This window comes from Peromyscus maniculatus, chromosome 3, assembly GCF_049852395.1.
Source record: "Peromyscus maniculatus bairdii isolate BWxNUB_F1_BW_parent chromosome 3, HU_Pman_BW_mat_3.1, whole genome shotgun sequence".
NCBI classification, from domain to species: Eukaryota; Metazoa; Chordata; class Mammalia; order Rodentia; family Cricetidae; genus Peromyscus; species Peromyscus maniculatus.
Window position 1 is genome coordinate 71,139,656 of NC_134854.1, and position 14,956 is coordinate 71,154,611.

Genomic DNA, 14,956 nt, shown 5'->3' on the forward strand with positions numbered 1-14,956 from the left:
CACTATGACTCAGGAGCTTCAGGATTCTTGTGACACACACAGCTCCCAACAGAAGTTGGACACCCCTTGTCATCAGCTGTGGTGCTTTTCACAGTTCTTAACCATACAGTTAGGGTCTCTGTCCTCACTTGGTAGCGTGGGCTAGCCTCATACTTGTGGAACTCTGCCTTAGTATCCTAAATACTGGGATTTCAGTGTATGCCGCCACACTCAGCTCACCAGTTATTTTTATAATCTATGTATCTCTTGACTCCAAAGATCATATTTAGTAAGTCTTTAAGGATTCTTCATAAGTTTGAGAATGTGATTCAGTGGTATGGTACTTGTCTAGCCTGTGTTAGAAATAAATTATGTCCTGTTCGAAATGAATGCTTCGGAGATTGCCTCCTGGGTCCCATGATAAAATGCTGTTTCTGCCTGCTTGCATTTCCTAACTTTTCTCCATTTGCTTTAACCCAGGTGAAATCATTGCATTCCCCAAGCTGACCCTGCTGACCCTTTGCACGTCGTTTCCCCTTCCTCCCACCCTCGCTTATCCCAGGCTTGATTGCTTTTCTCCTTTTTTGGCTGCTGCGTACTTACTTTTCTGTTCACACGTGTGTCCTCTCGAAGGTGCTCCCCATTCCGTTCGTTTGAGACTGAAAACACATAGCTCTTGTTCCCCTTATTTGAAACTGTTTACAAGAACAGGGCCGGCCGTGTCCCAGTGCCTGGCCCATGTCAGTCACCAACTGTGGGACTTCATCTTGTGGGCCAGGAGGTGATGCAGGTGCAATCTCAGGTTACGGTGGCATTAATGACTGGAGTGAAATAGACCTTTCTCCCATGTACTGGGAGAGTCAGGAGTGCACCCACATTCAGTGTGACATCTGAAGTCATGCCACACTCATGTGACAGCTGCCGAGTATTTCTGTCACAGCTTCTGGGTGACCTCAGTGTCTTGACTCAGGACACTGGCAGATCATGGGTTTGTTTTAAAATTTCATTTGATTTGTTCAAAAGCAGGATGTTTTCTGGTGTGTTCCCCAAGTGGAAAAGAAGCATGAACTCTTCTAACCAACTCGAGCAATTTGGATATTTCCATAAATTTGATCTGGGATATGGCTCAGTGGTTGACTTGCAGTAGGCCTTGGCTTGGATCCCTCCTGAGCACCAAAACAACCCCATTAAAAAAATGAATGCACGCCGAGCGGTAGTGGTACATGCCTTTAATCCCACCACTTGGGAGGCAGAGGCAGGTGGTTCGAGGCCAGCCTGGTGTATGGAGTGAGATTCAGGATAGGCTCCAAAACTACAGAAACAGAAAAACCCTGTCTCCAAAAAAAAAAAAAAAAAAGAGGACTGTAGAGATGGCTCAGAGGTTAAGAAGAACACTGGCCTAAAGGACCCAGGTTCAGTTCCCAGCACCCATCTGGCACCCTCACACAGATCTACATGAAAACAAAACACCAATGCACATTTAAAAAAAAAAAAAAAAAAAAAAAAGGTAAGCCAGGCAGTGGTGGTGCACGCCTTTAATCCAGCACTCTGGAGGCAGAAGCAGGTGGATCTTTGAGGCCAGCCAGGGCTACACAGAGAAACCCTTTAAACAACAAAACAAAAGGATGTGTCAGTGGCTGATGTGGTGGTACAACCTTTAGTCATAGCAGAGGAACGTGGATCTAAGTTCAAAGCTAGCCTGGTTTACACAGAGTTCCAGACCCTCCCCTCAACTCTTGAATTAAAAAAAAAAAAAAAAGCCCCAGAAATTGTGCCAAAATTTTAAGATGAATTTTTTTTTAATTGTATGCGGGTGTTTTGACTGCATTTATTTCCATGTATCATATGCATGCTTGGTATGAAAGCCAGAAGATAGCAGACTAAACCTGGGTCTTTCTGAAGAGCAAATGGTGCTCCTAACCTCTGAGCCAATCGAGTCACTTTTTCTGCCAACTTTTCTGTGACTAACATGGATCACACTCAGGCTACAGATTGCCAAACTAAAACTGTTAGAGTGGTGAATGGCCAAAGAGGAGTGATGGTGTGTGGGAAGCTTGATATGGCTGTGTGGGAAGCTTGACAGACGTCATGGATTTGATGCCAGGGATGGGAAGAGGTCCAGTGGCAGTTAGCACTTGTTAGGCTGTGCTCAGGGAGAAACTGGTCGCTCTGGGTGAGATGGTGAGCTGAGCCCGTAGTTTTCTGTCCCTGGGCCCAAGCGTTACTGCGGGGTGCTGTGATGGGAGTGGTGCCCAGGTCTGTAGTGGACCATGCCTCTGGCATCCGTGCTGACCCTTCCCTTCCTGTCACATGCTATGCAGAAGCCTGTGTGCCGAGTCCCAGATGGTTTCCCTGGTTTTGAAAGATGGCCAGGAGGACCTGGCATTTGTTTTAGTTGCAGAAAATGTGTACTTTGTACCTTCCAGAAAAGCCTTTGTACATCTTTTATTAAATTACACTTGCTTGTATGTGCATGTGCATTCTATCACACACATGGAGGACAGGGGACAGAGGGCTTCATGCAGGAGTTGGTGGCTTCCAGGAAACTCAAGTCATTAGGCTCTGTGGCAGGCACCCTTGCTCTGAGCTTTCTTGATGGCTCTGCCTTTGCGTGTGAGATGAGTGTAATGTAGCATAGCAAGCTCTGGGGTCCTCTCTGACCCACATGTTTCCTCCTGGACATGTTAAAGCTAGCAGTGGGGAGAACTCTGAGATACGCTGGTTGTGGGCCTGCCTTATCTTCCTTGTATGGCAGTTGACTCAGTGCTGGTTCCTACCTGAGTGACATCAAGGGCACTTCCCACTGGAACTTTTATCTTTTGCAAATCAGCTTCTCAAGTGACTATTAGGAACTTCTAATCAAAATATTCTTTGGTTGGTTCCTTGGATTGGGCCTCCCATGCCTACAGGCCTTCTGAAGTCCTTTATCCACTTTGCTTCCAGGCACATAGCCTGAAAGGTTGGTCCATTGACTTATGTCTATCTGTTGCTGGGATATCTGGGATGGAGCTGGGGTGCAAAGTGTTTGTTTATCCCAGGATGGAGGAGGAAGGCTTCAAACCATGCAGGTTTAGACAAATTGCCTGGGGCCCAGCCACCTTGCAGCTGTATGATCCTATGGATTTTTAGGAACCTGAAAGGTATGACAAAATATCTTGCTTATCGAGGTGAAGGGGAACTCCTGTTTGTGGAGTTGGAATCATGGCCTTCTCTAGGGTTCTGATGGGTCCTGTCAAGGCACTGTGGATTGTTGGATAAGTGAACTCCCTTGGACCTATGTTTTCCTGTCAGTGTAGGTTTTACGGGGTTATTACCCTCATTTCGGTCTGGTCTGTTACATTCTGAAGTTAAACTTTTGTATAATCCATATCCGGTAAGGGAACAGCAGAGCTGTCAGTTGAGGACTGCTCCGGAGTCTTTAAATGTGAATGTTGTCTGATCTCAGACGCTCTGCAGGCTCGGCCTGCTTCGCTGTTAGAGCCGCAGCATACTGCGCATGCCAGGCCCCTCCCTAGCACATGGGTCCCTGGAAGAGCTCAACACAGCAAGCCATAGTGTAGGCTGGGATCCACCTTCCTCATTCCTAAGAAACAAGCGTTGAGGACACCTGCTTTTAGAGTTTATTATAGTGGGCCTCAGCCTTCCTGATGCTGCGTGCGACCCTTTGCTACAGTTCCTCATGTTATTTCATTGCTACTTCCATGATTTTGCAGTTATGAATTGTAACTATCTGGTATGCAGGATACCTGGTAGTTAACCTCTGTGGAAGAGTCATTTGATCACCAGGGGATCGTGACCCACTGGTTGAGAATTGCTGGTTTATGGTGCTGTTTCTTTGATGGGACTTTGTTTACTCTCATGGGCATTATGAAGTTCACCCTTGTTTACAGGATTTCATTCTTTTATTTTTTGGGGTCCTGGGTATGGAATCCATGATGTCATATTGCTAAATTAGCACTCTTCCCCAGAGCTACTGCTGCTAGTCCTTGCTCTACATTTCAAGATTTGGTCTTCCTCCCAGCCACTGGCGCAGCCTAGGGTGTGTTCTGAGGGCCCTGTGGATGAGCTCTGAGCCTACTACCCTCGGTACTGTGGTCCAGCTCTACCCGGTACTCCAGACCTTATTGGGTATTGAGGGAAAAATCGAGGAGGGTGGCAGTGCCACATGTGACTTTGCTTTCAGAAGGAAGCCCACCAACAGCATGCCAGGACACACAGCCACTCACTGACTCTGCCTCTGCAGCGGACCATTCTGTCTCTGCAGGCTGCATGTGAGGGTGCTGAGTAGGACAGAGAATGGAGTCCTTTCTGTGATAGATAGGTGCTGTTCAGGATAAAGCTTTACTTCTGGTTCTGTGACATCTCCCTGGCCACTCTGTTGAGGTAGCAGTGGGTAGTGTGCGTGCACGTGCGCGGGCGTGGGCATGTGTGTGTGTGTGTGTTACCTGTTCAGCTCTGCTAGAGTCTGCCGTGAAGGCTGTGGTTGGAAAGAATCAACTGAGTTAATTGGATGTGCTTTGCCAGGATATGAAGATGGCAAGATGGTTTTCACTCACTCAGCTGTCTGTAAGGCATCTCCACATTAAGGGATAAGTATGAATGGTGTTTCAGCCTAGGTGCTTGCCATCATTTTGAAGGTGGTGGTGTAATGGTTTTCTGCACCTTTGTGGGTTCCCACCATAACAGGACAGAGAAGTCATCAAAACTGTAATACAGCATCGCTTGTGAAAAGCAGTTTAGTTCTCATGGGCTGTTGTCAGACTGGCCGTGTTTCTGGGCCCATAGAGCACTTGTGCAATCCTTGTGCTTGTAGGCAGCCATGAAGACAAAGACCAGAGGGTTCAAGAGAGGAGGTTCTGAAGCAAGACAGGAACACATCATGGGGCAGAGTATGAAAATCACAGCATGGTACTTGAGAGAAGTTGGTGTGCTGTTACTGTAGCCTTTGCTGTCCGGACTCCGCTGTTGGAGCTTGCCCGCTCAGAGCAGCCAGTCCACAGGGCCATCTGTGTTGGGGCTGAGGTCAGCGGCCCTGCCCAGCTTCTGCCGCATAGGAGCCAGGCTTGGTAATGTCCCAGACACCAGTGGTCATGCTGTGTCTGCTCTGGTCCAGACTGCCTCGGAGGCAGCAGTTGCTAAGTGACTAAGAGTTCGTCCCAGCAGCAGGCTGCAAGGAGGGCTTGGACAAACACATGGCGAAGGAGCCCTCCTAGGAAGTACCTAGTGTGGATGTTGGAGGAGAGAATGACCTGTGTCTAGTTATGTCCCACCTTTATCTCCATCGCAGGCACTTCAGTTTGTGGGACCCCGAGGCCCATAGTCCCATGCCCTCCTGTGCTGGGTCAGGGGATTTCCTAATGGGGATTTTTAAGAAAGCTCTGAGAGCTGGAGGGCATTCTAAGCAGGAAGGTGGCAATCATGACAGGGCTTGTGGTGGCTTCTGTCGGCCACCAAGTATTGCCTTTCCAGCACTGGGCCCTGGAGCGGAGACAGAGACCACATGTGCTTGAATCCCGAGCTACAGCTAGTTGCCTGTCATAAGAACGAGGCCCAGGTTCTAGAAGGGCTGTGAGGCACCGTGTGTAGTGTTTTGTTCAGCTTTCTGCCAGTTGTCTTTTTTTTTTTAAAGCTTAGTTCTTTTTCAAAGTATTTCACGTTTATTTCTGTGTGTGTGTGTATGCGCGCGCACTCGAGCACACACACACACACACAGATGCGTGCATACCGGTGTGCAAGTGGAGATCAGAGGACAACTTGAGGATTGGTTCTCTCCAACATGATAAAGTCCCGGGGATAAAGTCCAGGTTCTCAGCCTCGACTTGGCAGCAAAGCGCCATCTTGCCCTTTGCAGGGCCCGAGACAACAAACAGCCAGTTTTCTCTGCATGGTTAGCTTCACTCAGCTCTTTGAAGGTGCTCTGAAAGCAGGTATGCTGTGTATCCCCAGGCCGGGGAAGGTAGGGTTGGAAGTGCAGAGAGCCTGCAGTGAGAAGGAAGCAACCCCCCCACTCCCCCCACCCCCCAGCAATTGCTTCCTGCTGTAGATGTCCTAGCCGAGCTCTGAAAGCCAGAGTGCGGGGACCTGCCCAACACGGGCAGTGAGCTTGTAAGACTGCCCCACTGAGGGCCACTGCCTGTGAAAGTCTGTTGGGGGAACTTTGCTTATTTTGTTGGGGGTTGTACCTTGCGGCGTGTGTCTAGGTGGAGCTTGCAGACCCAGCAGGACTGTTGGGAAGGGTGCTTCTGAAGCAGAATGTGGGGAGCATCCTGTCTCCTCTTGTAGCTGGACGGGAGCCTGGTAAGACCTGGCTCTGGGCGGACCCGAGGACACCCATCTTGGCACTGAGGTAAGTGAGAAGAGCAAGAGGCTGCTGTCCTGGGGCTCTGCCCGATGCCTCCACCCACTCCCCCCCCCCCCAAAAAAAAAGGTTTGTAAGGGGTGGTTATCACATGAAAAAGTGGTTTGAGTTAGAGTCAACATGCTCGCCCTTCTTTTTCCTTCCTGTCATTCTTTCTTCCCTCTCCCTGTTAGTAAATATGGGGTGTTGCTATATATACCTCAAACTACGTATTCTAAATTGGCCTCTAGTTCTCTGTCATTACACCTCAGCTTCCCCTGTTGGGATTATGGGCATGCACAACCATGCCTGTCTCTTGTCCTCCCTCCGTCCCTCCCTCCGTCCCTCCCTCTGTCCCTTCCCTCCCTCCCTCCCTCCCTTTACTTGTATTTTGAGACAAAGTTTCTTTCTGTAGCCTAGGCTGACCTGGTTCTCACTCTGTAGACCGGGCTGGTCTCGAACTCACAGAGATCCACCTGTTTCTGCCTCCTGAGTGTTGCGATTAAAGGCGTGCGTCACCACTGCCTGGCTCTTGTTTAGTTTTTAAACATTGCATGGAATGACTTCACAGGAGAGAATTCTGCTCAGGAGAGAATAGTTTGGCCTGGAGTCTCTCTGGGCTTCCTTCATGTGCTTTTCTGGGCCCTAAGGGCAATGCTGAGTGCTCAGTCTCTCGATAGTGCTGGGGTGACTGGCCAGCTGTGGGGCACCCCGGGGATAATTGGCAATACCCCTAAAGGGATTGGTAAGCATTCACATTGTCCTCCTGCAAGCCATCATTTATGCAGTCAAATTCTGAACCCTGTCACCATGTACCTGCCACTATGGGCCGGGTGGTCAGGAAATGTGTTGTTTGCTGACCATCATGTGTTGGGTGTTCATTTCAGAAACCCCATGGTGTGCTAGCCTCTGTTGCTGCCCAAATTGTGCCTTTTCCTCAGCACCGTCTTTGAAAACAGTACTTCTTCAATGATGTCTTAACATGGGGTGCATGGTAATTTTCCTTCCAGATGGTCCCCAGATCTTAGGTTTTGGTCTCATTCAGACATGTTTCCTATCTGCAGATGAGTTGTCTATGGACTTACAAGCTTGCCCATGCCACATTTTGCCCTCAGCTGAGTGCAGAAAGTGTATGGCTCACCAGGATTTCCAAGCTCTGGGACAGGACATCCCCAGGACATGTAGGATGGGTGTGAATGATGGGGTTGAGACTGGCACCTCTGGACAGGCTATTGCTGCTGGCTTACCTTTGTGCATGGTTGGTTAAATGGATGCAAAATGGGTGCGTAAGGCCTCTTCACTGGATGCCTTGTTGAAGCTTGTTAGCTCAGTGCTTTGAACTTTTTTTCTTCTTTCTGGCTTTTTGAGATGGGGTTTCTCTAATGTAACATTCCTGGCTGTCCTGGAACTTGCTTTGTAGACCAGGTTGGCCTTGAACTCACAGAGATCTACCTGCCTCTGCCAAATGCTAGGATTATAGGCATGTACCACCACTAGGCGTGCATTTGGGGGTTTAATGAACCTTGTGACTGTAGTCCCAGGTGTGATACTTGACCCCAGTTTTAAGATTCCTCAGAAATGTATTCCATTCTGTGCAGGGCTGCCATCTCCACACAGTGGGAAGATGGACAGGTTCTCTGTTATCTATCAGGCATGGCTTCTCCACAGGTCTGGTTCCAGCAGAGCCTGGCTTCATGGGAGGTGTCGAAGTGAGAGCTGGTCTAAAATACTTGGCAGTTTTCTCTGAGCAAGTGCCTCCCAGTGTTGAGAGTGGATGTGCCTGTCCCAGGTTCCTACCCAAGAAAGGAGGCTCCTGCAGGTCTCCTACTGAGGGGACACCCGGACTGGAGGGGGAGTGGCAGGGCAGCTGCTCAGGAGGTCAGCGAAGGTTCACCCTCCTGGAGGACTGAGTGTTGGAGAACACTGCCTTCAGCTTCATGGCCGGTACAAATTAGAATGGTGCTGTCACTCAAAGCTCCAGGGAATCGAAGTCAGCCCTTTAATTGTTGCTCTCTTGTTTTATTTTCAGCCTCCATCCAGAGTGTAAAACCTTCAGAACCTTTTTCTGTTTCTCCAAAGATAATAGTCTTCTGAGGGAGGATGGGAGAGTGTTGAGGGGGGTGTGATGAGCTGGGCTACAGACCTGACTGGGAGCTTACCGGGAGATTGCCTGGGGCCTGGCTCTACCCCGCAGGCATGGTGGGCAGAGTGAGTGCCCTTGGCTCCTGCAGTCCTCCTAAGCCACTTCATGCTTGTGCAGAGGTGATGCCTCCTTGGTGCTGGCCTATGGACATGCCTGGGCTGGGTCTGGTGCCTTTTTGCAGGGCTGCATTATCTGGTTGGCAAGAACCATCTTAAGCAGGATCTGCCAGGCCTGTGCCTTGATTGTATACTCAGACTCTGGATGATGGCATTGCAGCAGAGACACCGTTTCTCTGGGATTGCTTTATAGACCCTCTGGGAAGAGGAGGTTATAAGTGTTAGAAGTGTTCAGGCCCAGGAGTGCAGTGGAGGGCATGGACAGTACCTCCTTTTAATGAGCCATCTTTTGGGAAAGGAGGCGGGTGAAGCCTTCTGCTCCCAAGGGAGGGTTGCAGCTCACAGCTCTCCCTGGTGTGCTGTGCTTTCAGGTGTGCCTGACGAGAACGCCCTTGCAGAAGAATGCCAGCGGAGAGGCCAACACACACCAGTTCTGGCCTCTGGCCCGGCCCCAGCATCAGTCCGGGCCCCCTCCCCGGCCCGGCCCCCGACCCGGCCCCCGGCCCCAGCTCCAGCTCCAGCCCAGACTCCGGCCCCTTCTGTCAGCACCCGCCCACAGAAGCCACCCAAGCCTGCCCTGACGGTCAAACTTGGGTCTAAAAGCAACCGGGAAGATGAAGAGCAGGACAGGCAGCGGGGTTCTGGCAACTTGGATGCCCCCATGACCTCAGCAGGTGTGCAGAAGGGAGCTGGTGTGGAGCACCCCCAAAGTGGTTTGCCCCCAGACCCAGGACAGCGAGAACAGAAGTCAGGCCTGTGTTGCTGCATTCTGACCTGAGCAGGCATGGGGAGCTGGGGGAAGGTGCCAGGCCTACCAAGTATGGGCAGAGGAGACCCTCCACCCAGCTCGCCTCCCACAGCTGCTCTATGTACAGCCTAGCTGCGTGGTTCAAAGCCCCTTGATTAAAACAGGGGTCCCGGTATTCTGATGTGTATGGAGTATGTTGTCTGTGTCGAGTTGACTGCTGAGGAAATGGCTAGGTGCTGCTTCTGTCCCCGATGGCTCCTTTTTCAGTTTTAGTACTAGATCTTGAGGTCTGTCACGTGACCTTACTTGCCCCAAGGCCACTCCCACACTTACAGTAGCTTCACTTTCCAGACACAAAAAGACACAGTCAGGTTCCCAGGAGAGTTCTCTCAGGTGAGCTACAGGTGAAGTTGGAGGCCTGGCTCCTTCCTCCCTCAGTGCTCAGGATCGGATCGTCCACTGTCCAGCTCTACCCTCAGCCAGCAGCTTGTACATCTTCAGGAGTATTTCCTATAGAACATTCTGGGTGGTCAGCATGTACACATAGAATTTTCCCAGTCAGGCCCAAGCCCTATATCAGTGTACTTTCATTGCCCAGAAGTGAAACAAGTTTGTACCATGGCCAAACAGGCCAAACTGTGGAGGAGATGTGCCTTGGTGGTCCGTGTCTGATTGTATTGCAAAGTGCTCGAAGTGGGACACAGGGCAAAGGTCAATTCCATTGCTTCTCAGAACTTTATATTAAAGTCAAACCTCCAAGCCCCTTCTGGATCTCCTCATAGGAGAATGAAGCAGAGAGCTCTCTAGGGTTCTATGAACAAAAGAACACGAAGTCCCCCATGGGTGAGGCATTGCTGGAACTGGGCAGCCGGCGTATAGCATATACCTTGCTATGAGGAAATGCCAGCAAAAACAGATGGGTGACTGGGACATGAGCTTTGGGCAGCCGAGTGGCAGATGGGTAGGTTTGCCTGACTGCACTAGGAAGCTTTCCTGTGCCTCAGTGACTATGGACACCTCCCACGATGCCTTGTTCACCCCCAGTGCTCCCAAGAGGACTGGGAGGGGTGGTGAGCGACAGAGGACAGCAGGCTTGTAGATTTTGGCACCTCCCCATCCCCTTCAGGTGCTGTGCCATTAATCTCCGGGTTTGTAGAAGGGGTACAGGGACAGGCCTGCCTGCAGAACTTGTTTACAGGTGCGCAGGCCTCCCACAGCAGGATCTGGACAGGAAACGGGACTGCAGCAGATGGCCATTCTCTTGGCCCTGGGCCACGCCTGTTAAGCAAAAGGTGATCAGCCAAGGCTGAAGAATCTGGAGACAGTGGAGTTGAGTAGTGAGACCAGCAAATCACTCTCCCCTGTCGCTTTGTCAGTGCTGATCCAGACCTTTTCTGTGTGTGTGTTGAGGGGAGGGAGTGAACTCGTGAGCTTGTGGATTCCTGTAGAAATTCTTGGCCTGAGAGGCTGGAAAAGCTGTGAATGAGCTGTGAATGGTGGTCTCCCTGTATACTCCAAGTCTGGAGTCAGGAGCATCTGCCCACATGGCTCTGAGTGTAGCCAGTGCTTCCTCTGCTCTGTCCCTTTGCTCCTCATGTTTTTAAGGAACCATGCTTTCATATAGAAAAGGTTGTGCACAACCCTTCACTTAACCTCTGTAGAAAAGCATGTGAGCAACCCTTCACATAACTTCTATAGAAAAGCATGTGAGCAACCAACCCTTCACTTAACCGCTATAGAAAAGCATGTGAGCAACCAACCCTTCACGTAACTTCTATAGACAAGCATGTGAGCAACCAACCCTTCACTTACCTTCTCACTCTGAAATGATGACTCGTTTTGAAGTGGGGTTCTCCAAATTGCCACCCGAGCTATATGAGAGCTTGGCTTAACAACAAAGTGAAAACAAAACCCGTTGGGAGGGACATTAGAAACTTAGCTACGATACAGAAGTGGTTTCTGGTTTCTACAGCGACAAAGCTGTAATCTATCTCTGGGCAACATAGCTTGCTCTGTACTGCAAGGCACTGTCCTCCAGGCAACACAGAAGCCTTTGCAGAGTCTGATGCTCTGCTGTTGGGATCGGGGGACCAAGAACAGACCTTTCCTTTTACAACTCTGAGAGCCATGTTGAAGATTGAAGAAGGTCTGGGCCAGGCTTCCTGTACTTCTTGACCCAGTGCAGCCTTCCATGGTTTTGCTGTTATTTATTATTGGTTTTGATTGGATTTACAAGTCTTGGGCAAATTTTCCTAAACAAAAGGAAAAAAAAAAAAACACACACACACACACACAAAGAGAAACTTTGTGCAGACCATCCCAGTTGCAGCCAGAGAGCTGCCAGGCAGCTAGATGCAGCCTGGCCAATTGGCACTGGGAAGGGGAGTTTCCTAGATGAAAACAATTTTCACTAAGGTGTCTTCATAGAGAGAGACTTATTGTGCAGTTCAAGCCACCTGGGGCTTCATGGATTGGATGTGTGTGTCTGTGTGTGTGTGTCTTTAAAGTTTGTTCTGCTGTCCTTGGAGGAGGGATTAGTGGCGTTTTTCTTTTGTGTAGTCCACACACAGCATGGGTCTGCGAACTGTGAAGAACAACACATAGCTATTAAAAACAGAAATTATTCATTAGGAAGATCATGAATGAAGGAATAAACCTTTCTTTCCTTCCTCTTCCTGTTGAACTTGACCCTGCCCAGTAGCTCTGTGGAGTGTGGACCTCTTCACAGAGCATGGCTTGCACTTTGCAGAGATAGAACCTACATCTAACCCTGCTGCTGGCCTGCCTCTTGTACGCCCTGCCCCCCCCCACCAACTAATTCATGTGTTAAGATTTTGGTGGATCTTCATGGGAATGTTGAGGTATCTGTTGGCATGTTCTAGAAGCTAGGGTTCTGAGTTCTCTTTTGTGGCTCCTGTTCAACATGAGGCCCGTATCCCACCTACTTCATTGTGACCAGGATCTGAGAACTTCTGCAGGCCTAAAGGCAGAGCCCTTTGTTTCTGGCTCATTGGCAGCGTCCAAAGGTTGAGCCTCCGTCCTTCTACTGGGGACTTGGTTGGTAAGGTTGTACTTACTAGCTTTAATGACAGGAAAATGGGAGAGGCTTTGTTTTCAAGGAAGAAAAATGATCTGCCAGGGAGAGTGGGCTGTCCACTGCAGAAGGGAACTGTGGAGAGTCTCTGATTGACCTGGCTGTGTAGGTGACAGGGTTGTACGTACATTCTGCAGGTAGGGCCTTGGCAGGGTCTCAGGACTGAGATGGAGCCTGCTCCACAGAGCTGGTTCTGTGGCTGGGCTGCTGGGTAAATGCAGGATGCTTGCTGTGAAGAGCACACTTCCTGTGTGGTGGTGCCGTTCTTTCTGTGAGTAACACGGAAGGTCTTCAGCATGCTATCCAAGCAGGATTTGGTGTTTTCATTTTCGATGTGGACACCATGAATGGCTGTTCTGTTGCTCTCTTTGTACGTGGGGAAGTGTCTAGTGAGTGACCCGCCTCGTGGGGAAGCAGTCGTTGGTGCGCAGTGTTTCACAAGCCATGTTTCCTTAGGGCTCAAGGAAGGTGGCAAGAGGAAGAAGCAGAAGCAGAAAGAGGACTCGAAGAAGAAGAAGTCGACCAAAGGGAACCACTAGGCTGGACTTGGCGGCAGCCGCAGCCGCCGCTCTCGTGTGTGGTGCCCACGTACACGCACACGGCAGCGGCATCCTTTCGGTGCCGCCCAGGGCCACTTCGCTTAGCAGGATTATGGACGTGTGCCCACGGATCGGTAGGATCAGGGGTGTTGGAGATGGAGGTGACAACCCCGGGTGGCCTGTATAGTATAAGCTGGTGACACAGCCTGAGCCTTGTAACTTTGCTTTTACCCAACACTAAGTCTGTAGCCTTTTCCTCTTGTTGTAAGGATCTGCCTTGTGCTTTTTAGCAGTCCAAGCCCTGCTCCAAGCACTGAAGTATTTGTAGCTGTAGGAGTCCAGTAGGGTTCAGTAGGGAGCTGGGTATGTGTTCATGACAGACTGTCTCCTGGCGGTGGTGCAGTGTGCAGTTTTAGTACAGCGGAACTTACAGGTAATGTAAGCTGCGCCTTGAGCCATGGCTGTTAGGGTGCTTTGGATTCAGTACTCTGGCAACAAGAGGCCATCATGAGCCACTTCAGATGTAGAGTCTTTCCTTATATTTATTGTTCAATTCTTAATCTTCTCCAGATGTCAGAATTGACACCAAATATAGTTTAGTTTTTGGGAAATCTCATCTTCTTGGAGAAATATTTGTCCTTCAGTCAAAAGGTTTTGCCTATCAATACCATTTCTAGCTTTCGTAGGTCCATGCCACTGGCTACTTACACAAACACAGGGCACACACAGGTATATGCAGAATAATCAGCTATCAAGCAAGAAGCTTGACCTTAGTTCGTCCTATTGCAAGTACTGGCCCCTTCACAAGCACCATCCTGTCAAATCCATGGCATGCTGCCCCCTAACCTGCCCTTTGCACTGAGCACCAAGTAGTTCTGATGCCGCCTCACTTCTGGGCTGCACGTGCCTCTTGGGGATGTGTTCCTTCCTCCTGGCCACGGGGATCTGTTACTCGGACTTTGTCTCCTTGGAAGGGAGGGCATTATAAAAAGTGTTGGTGGGCTTGAGATGCCAGCAGTTGGGCCCAGCATTGTAGAAAGGGGGAGTTTTGTGAATTATGGGCACTGCCATAGCTAGGAGTCTGGGACAGGGTCACCTTAGGTTTGAGGGCACGGCCATGAAGTGTTTGCTGTGTTTGCTTGGTTTTGATGGGAGGTGGTGTGGGCAGTTACCATGGAGTGTGGACTGGTATTAATGTGTGTTGTGGAAATGTGATCCACAAGGCGTAATGTATTTTAGTGCTACCGACGTAAATAAAATGTAAACGTCACTGAGTCCAGCTCTCTTGTGGTCATTCCTTGCCTGTAAGTTAAACTGTTACTATGAAGAATAAAAGCAGGTCTTGTATTTTTTTAATACAGTTTTATATATTTATTTATTTGGTTTGTGTGTATGTGCAAGGGTGTGCTATGGTGCATGTGTGTAAGTTGGAAGACAGCTTGTGGGAGCTGGTACCCTCTCCCATGTGTGTTCTGGGGGCCGGATGTAGGCGCTCAGACTTGGTGGCCAACACTTGTACCCACCAGCTCCTCCATTCTTGATTATGAAGATAAAGTGTCCATACAAAGAACAGTTGTAGTCCAGTGAGCATGGCTTAATGGACCAGCAGCCTGCTTGAGCATGCTGGGAGCCTTGGGGAGGTCCCTTCTCATCCTGGCTCCATGACTGACAATGTACTGCTCAAGTCTCCAGTACTGAGGAGGAAGGTGCTGGGATGCTTGTACCAGAGACCACTTCAGACGAGGCTCCTTGGACACTTAGCCTGCATCCTACCTGTTGATGTCATGGTCGTAGAGGCTTCAGGGGCAGAGTTACTACTGCTTCTGCTATAGCCACTCCCTCAAGGCGAGTACAGGTGTGTACAGTAGGCGCGCAGTGTTCATGCATGCAGTGAGTCTTGGCATGTCTTCAGGTAGCCTGGCCTCCGATGAACTCAAGTCCAAGGGCAGCTCTTCCCTATGCTGCTGCAATGTGACAGCCAAAGGGGAGGAGCCATCTGT

General features: G+C 49.9%; 1 protein-coding gene across 9 annotated transcripts in view; it reads left to right on the forward strand.

Moving 5' to 3' along the window:
- The window catches only part of Dnajb6 (DnaJ heat shock protein family (Hsp40) member B6), a 57,272-nt gene extending 43,042 nt beyond the window's left edge, over positions 1-14,230 (forward strand). For 7 of the 9 annotated variants that reach the window (XM_076566728.1, XM_076566732.1, XM_076566731.1 and 4 more), the window contains exons 9-10: positions 8,947-9,249; positions 12,874-14,230. In XM_076566728.1, the coding sequence (XP_076422843.1) occupies positions 8,947-9,249; positions 12,874-12,956 (386 nt within the window). In that variant the 3' untranslated portion in view covers positions 12,957-14,230. Of the gene's footprint in view, positions 1-8,946; positions 9,499-12,873 lie in introns of those variants that run through there. The other 2 variants (XM_076566726.1, XM_076566727.1) reach the window with 1 other exon arrangement.
- Positions 14,231-14,956: the final 726 nt, after the last annotated feature.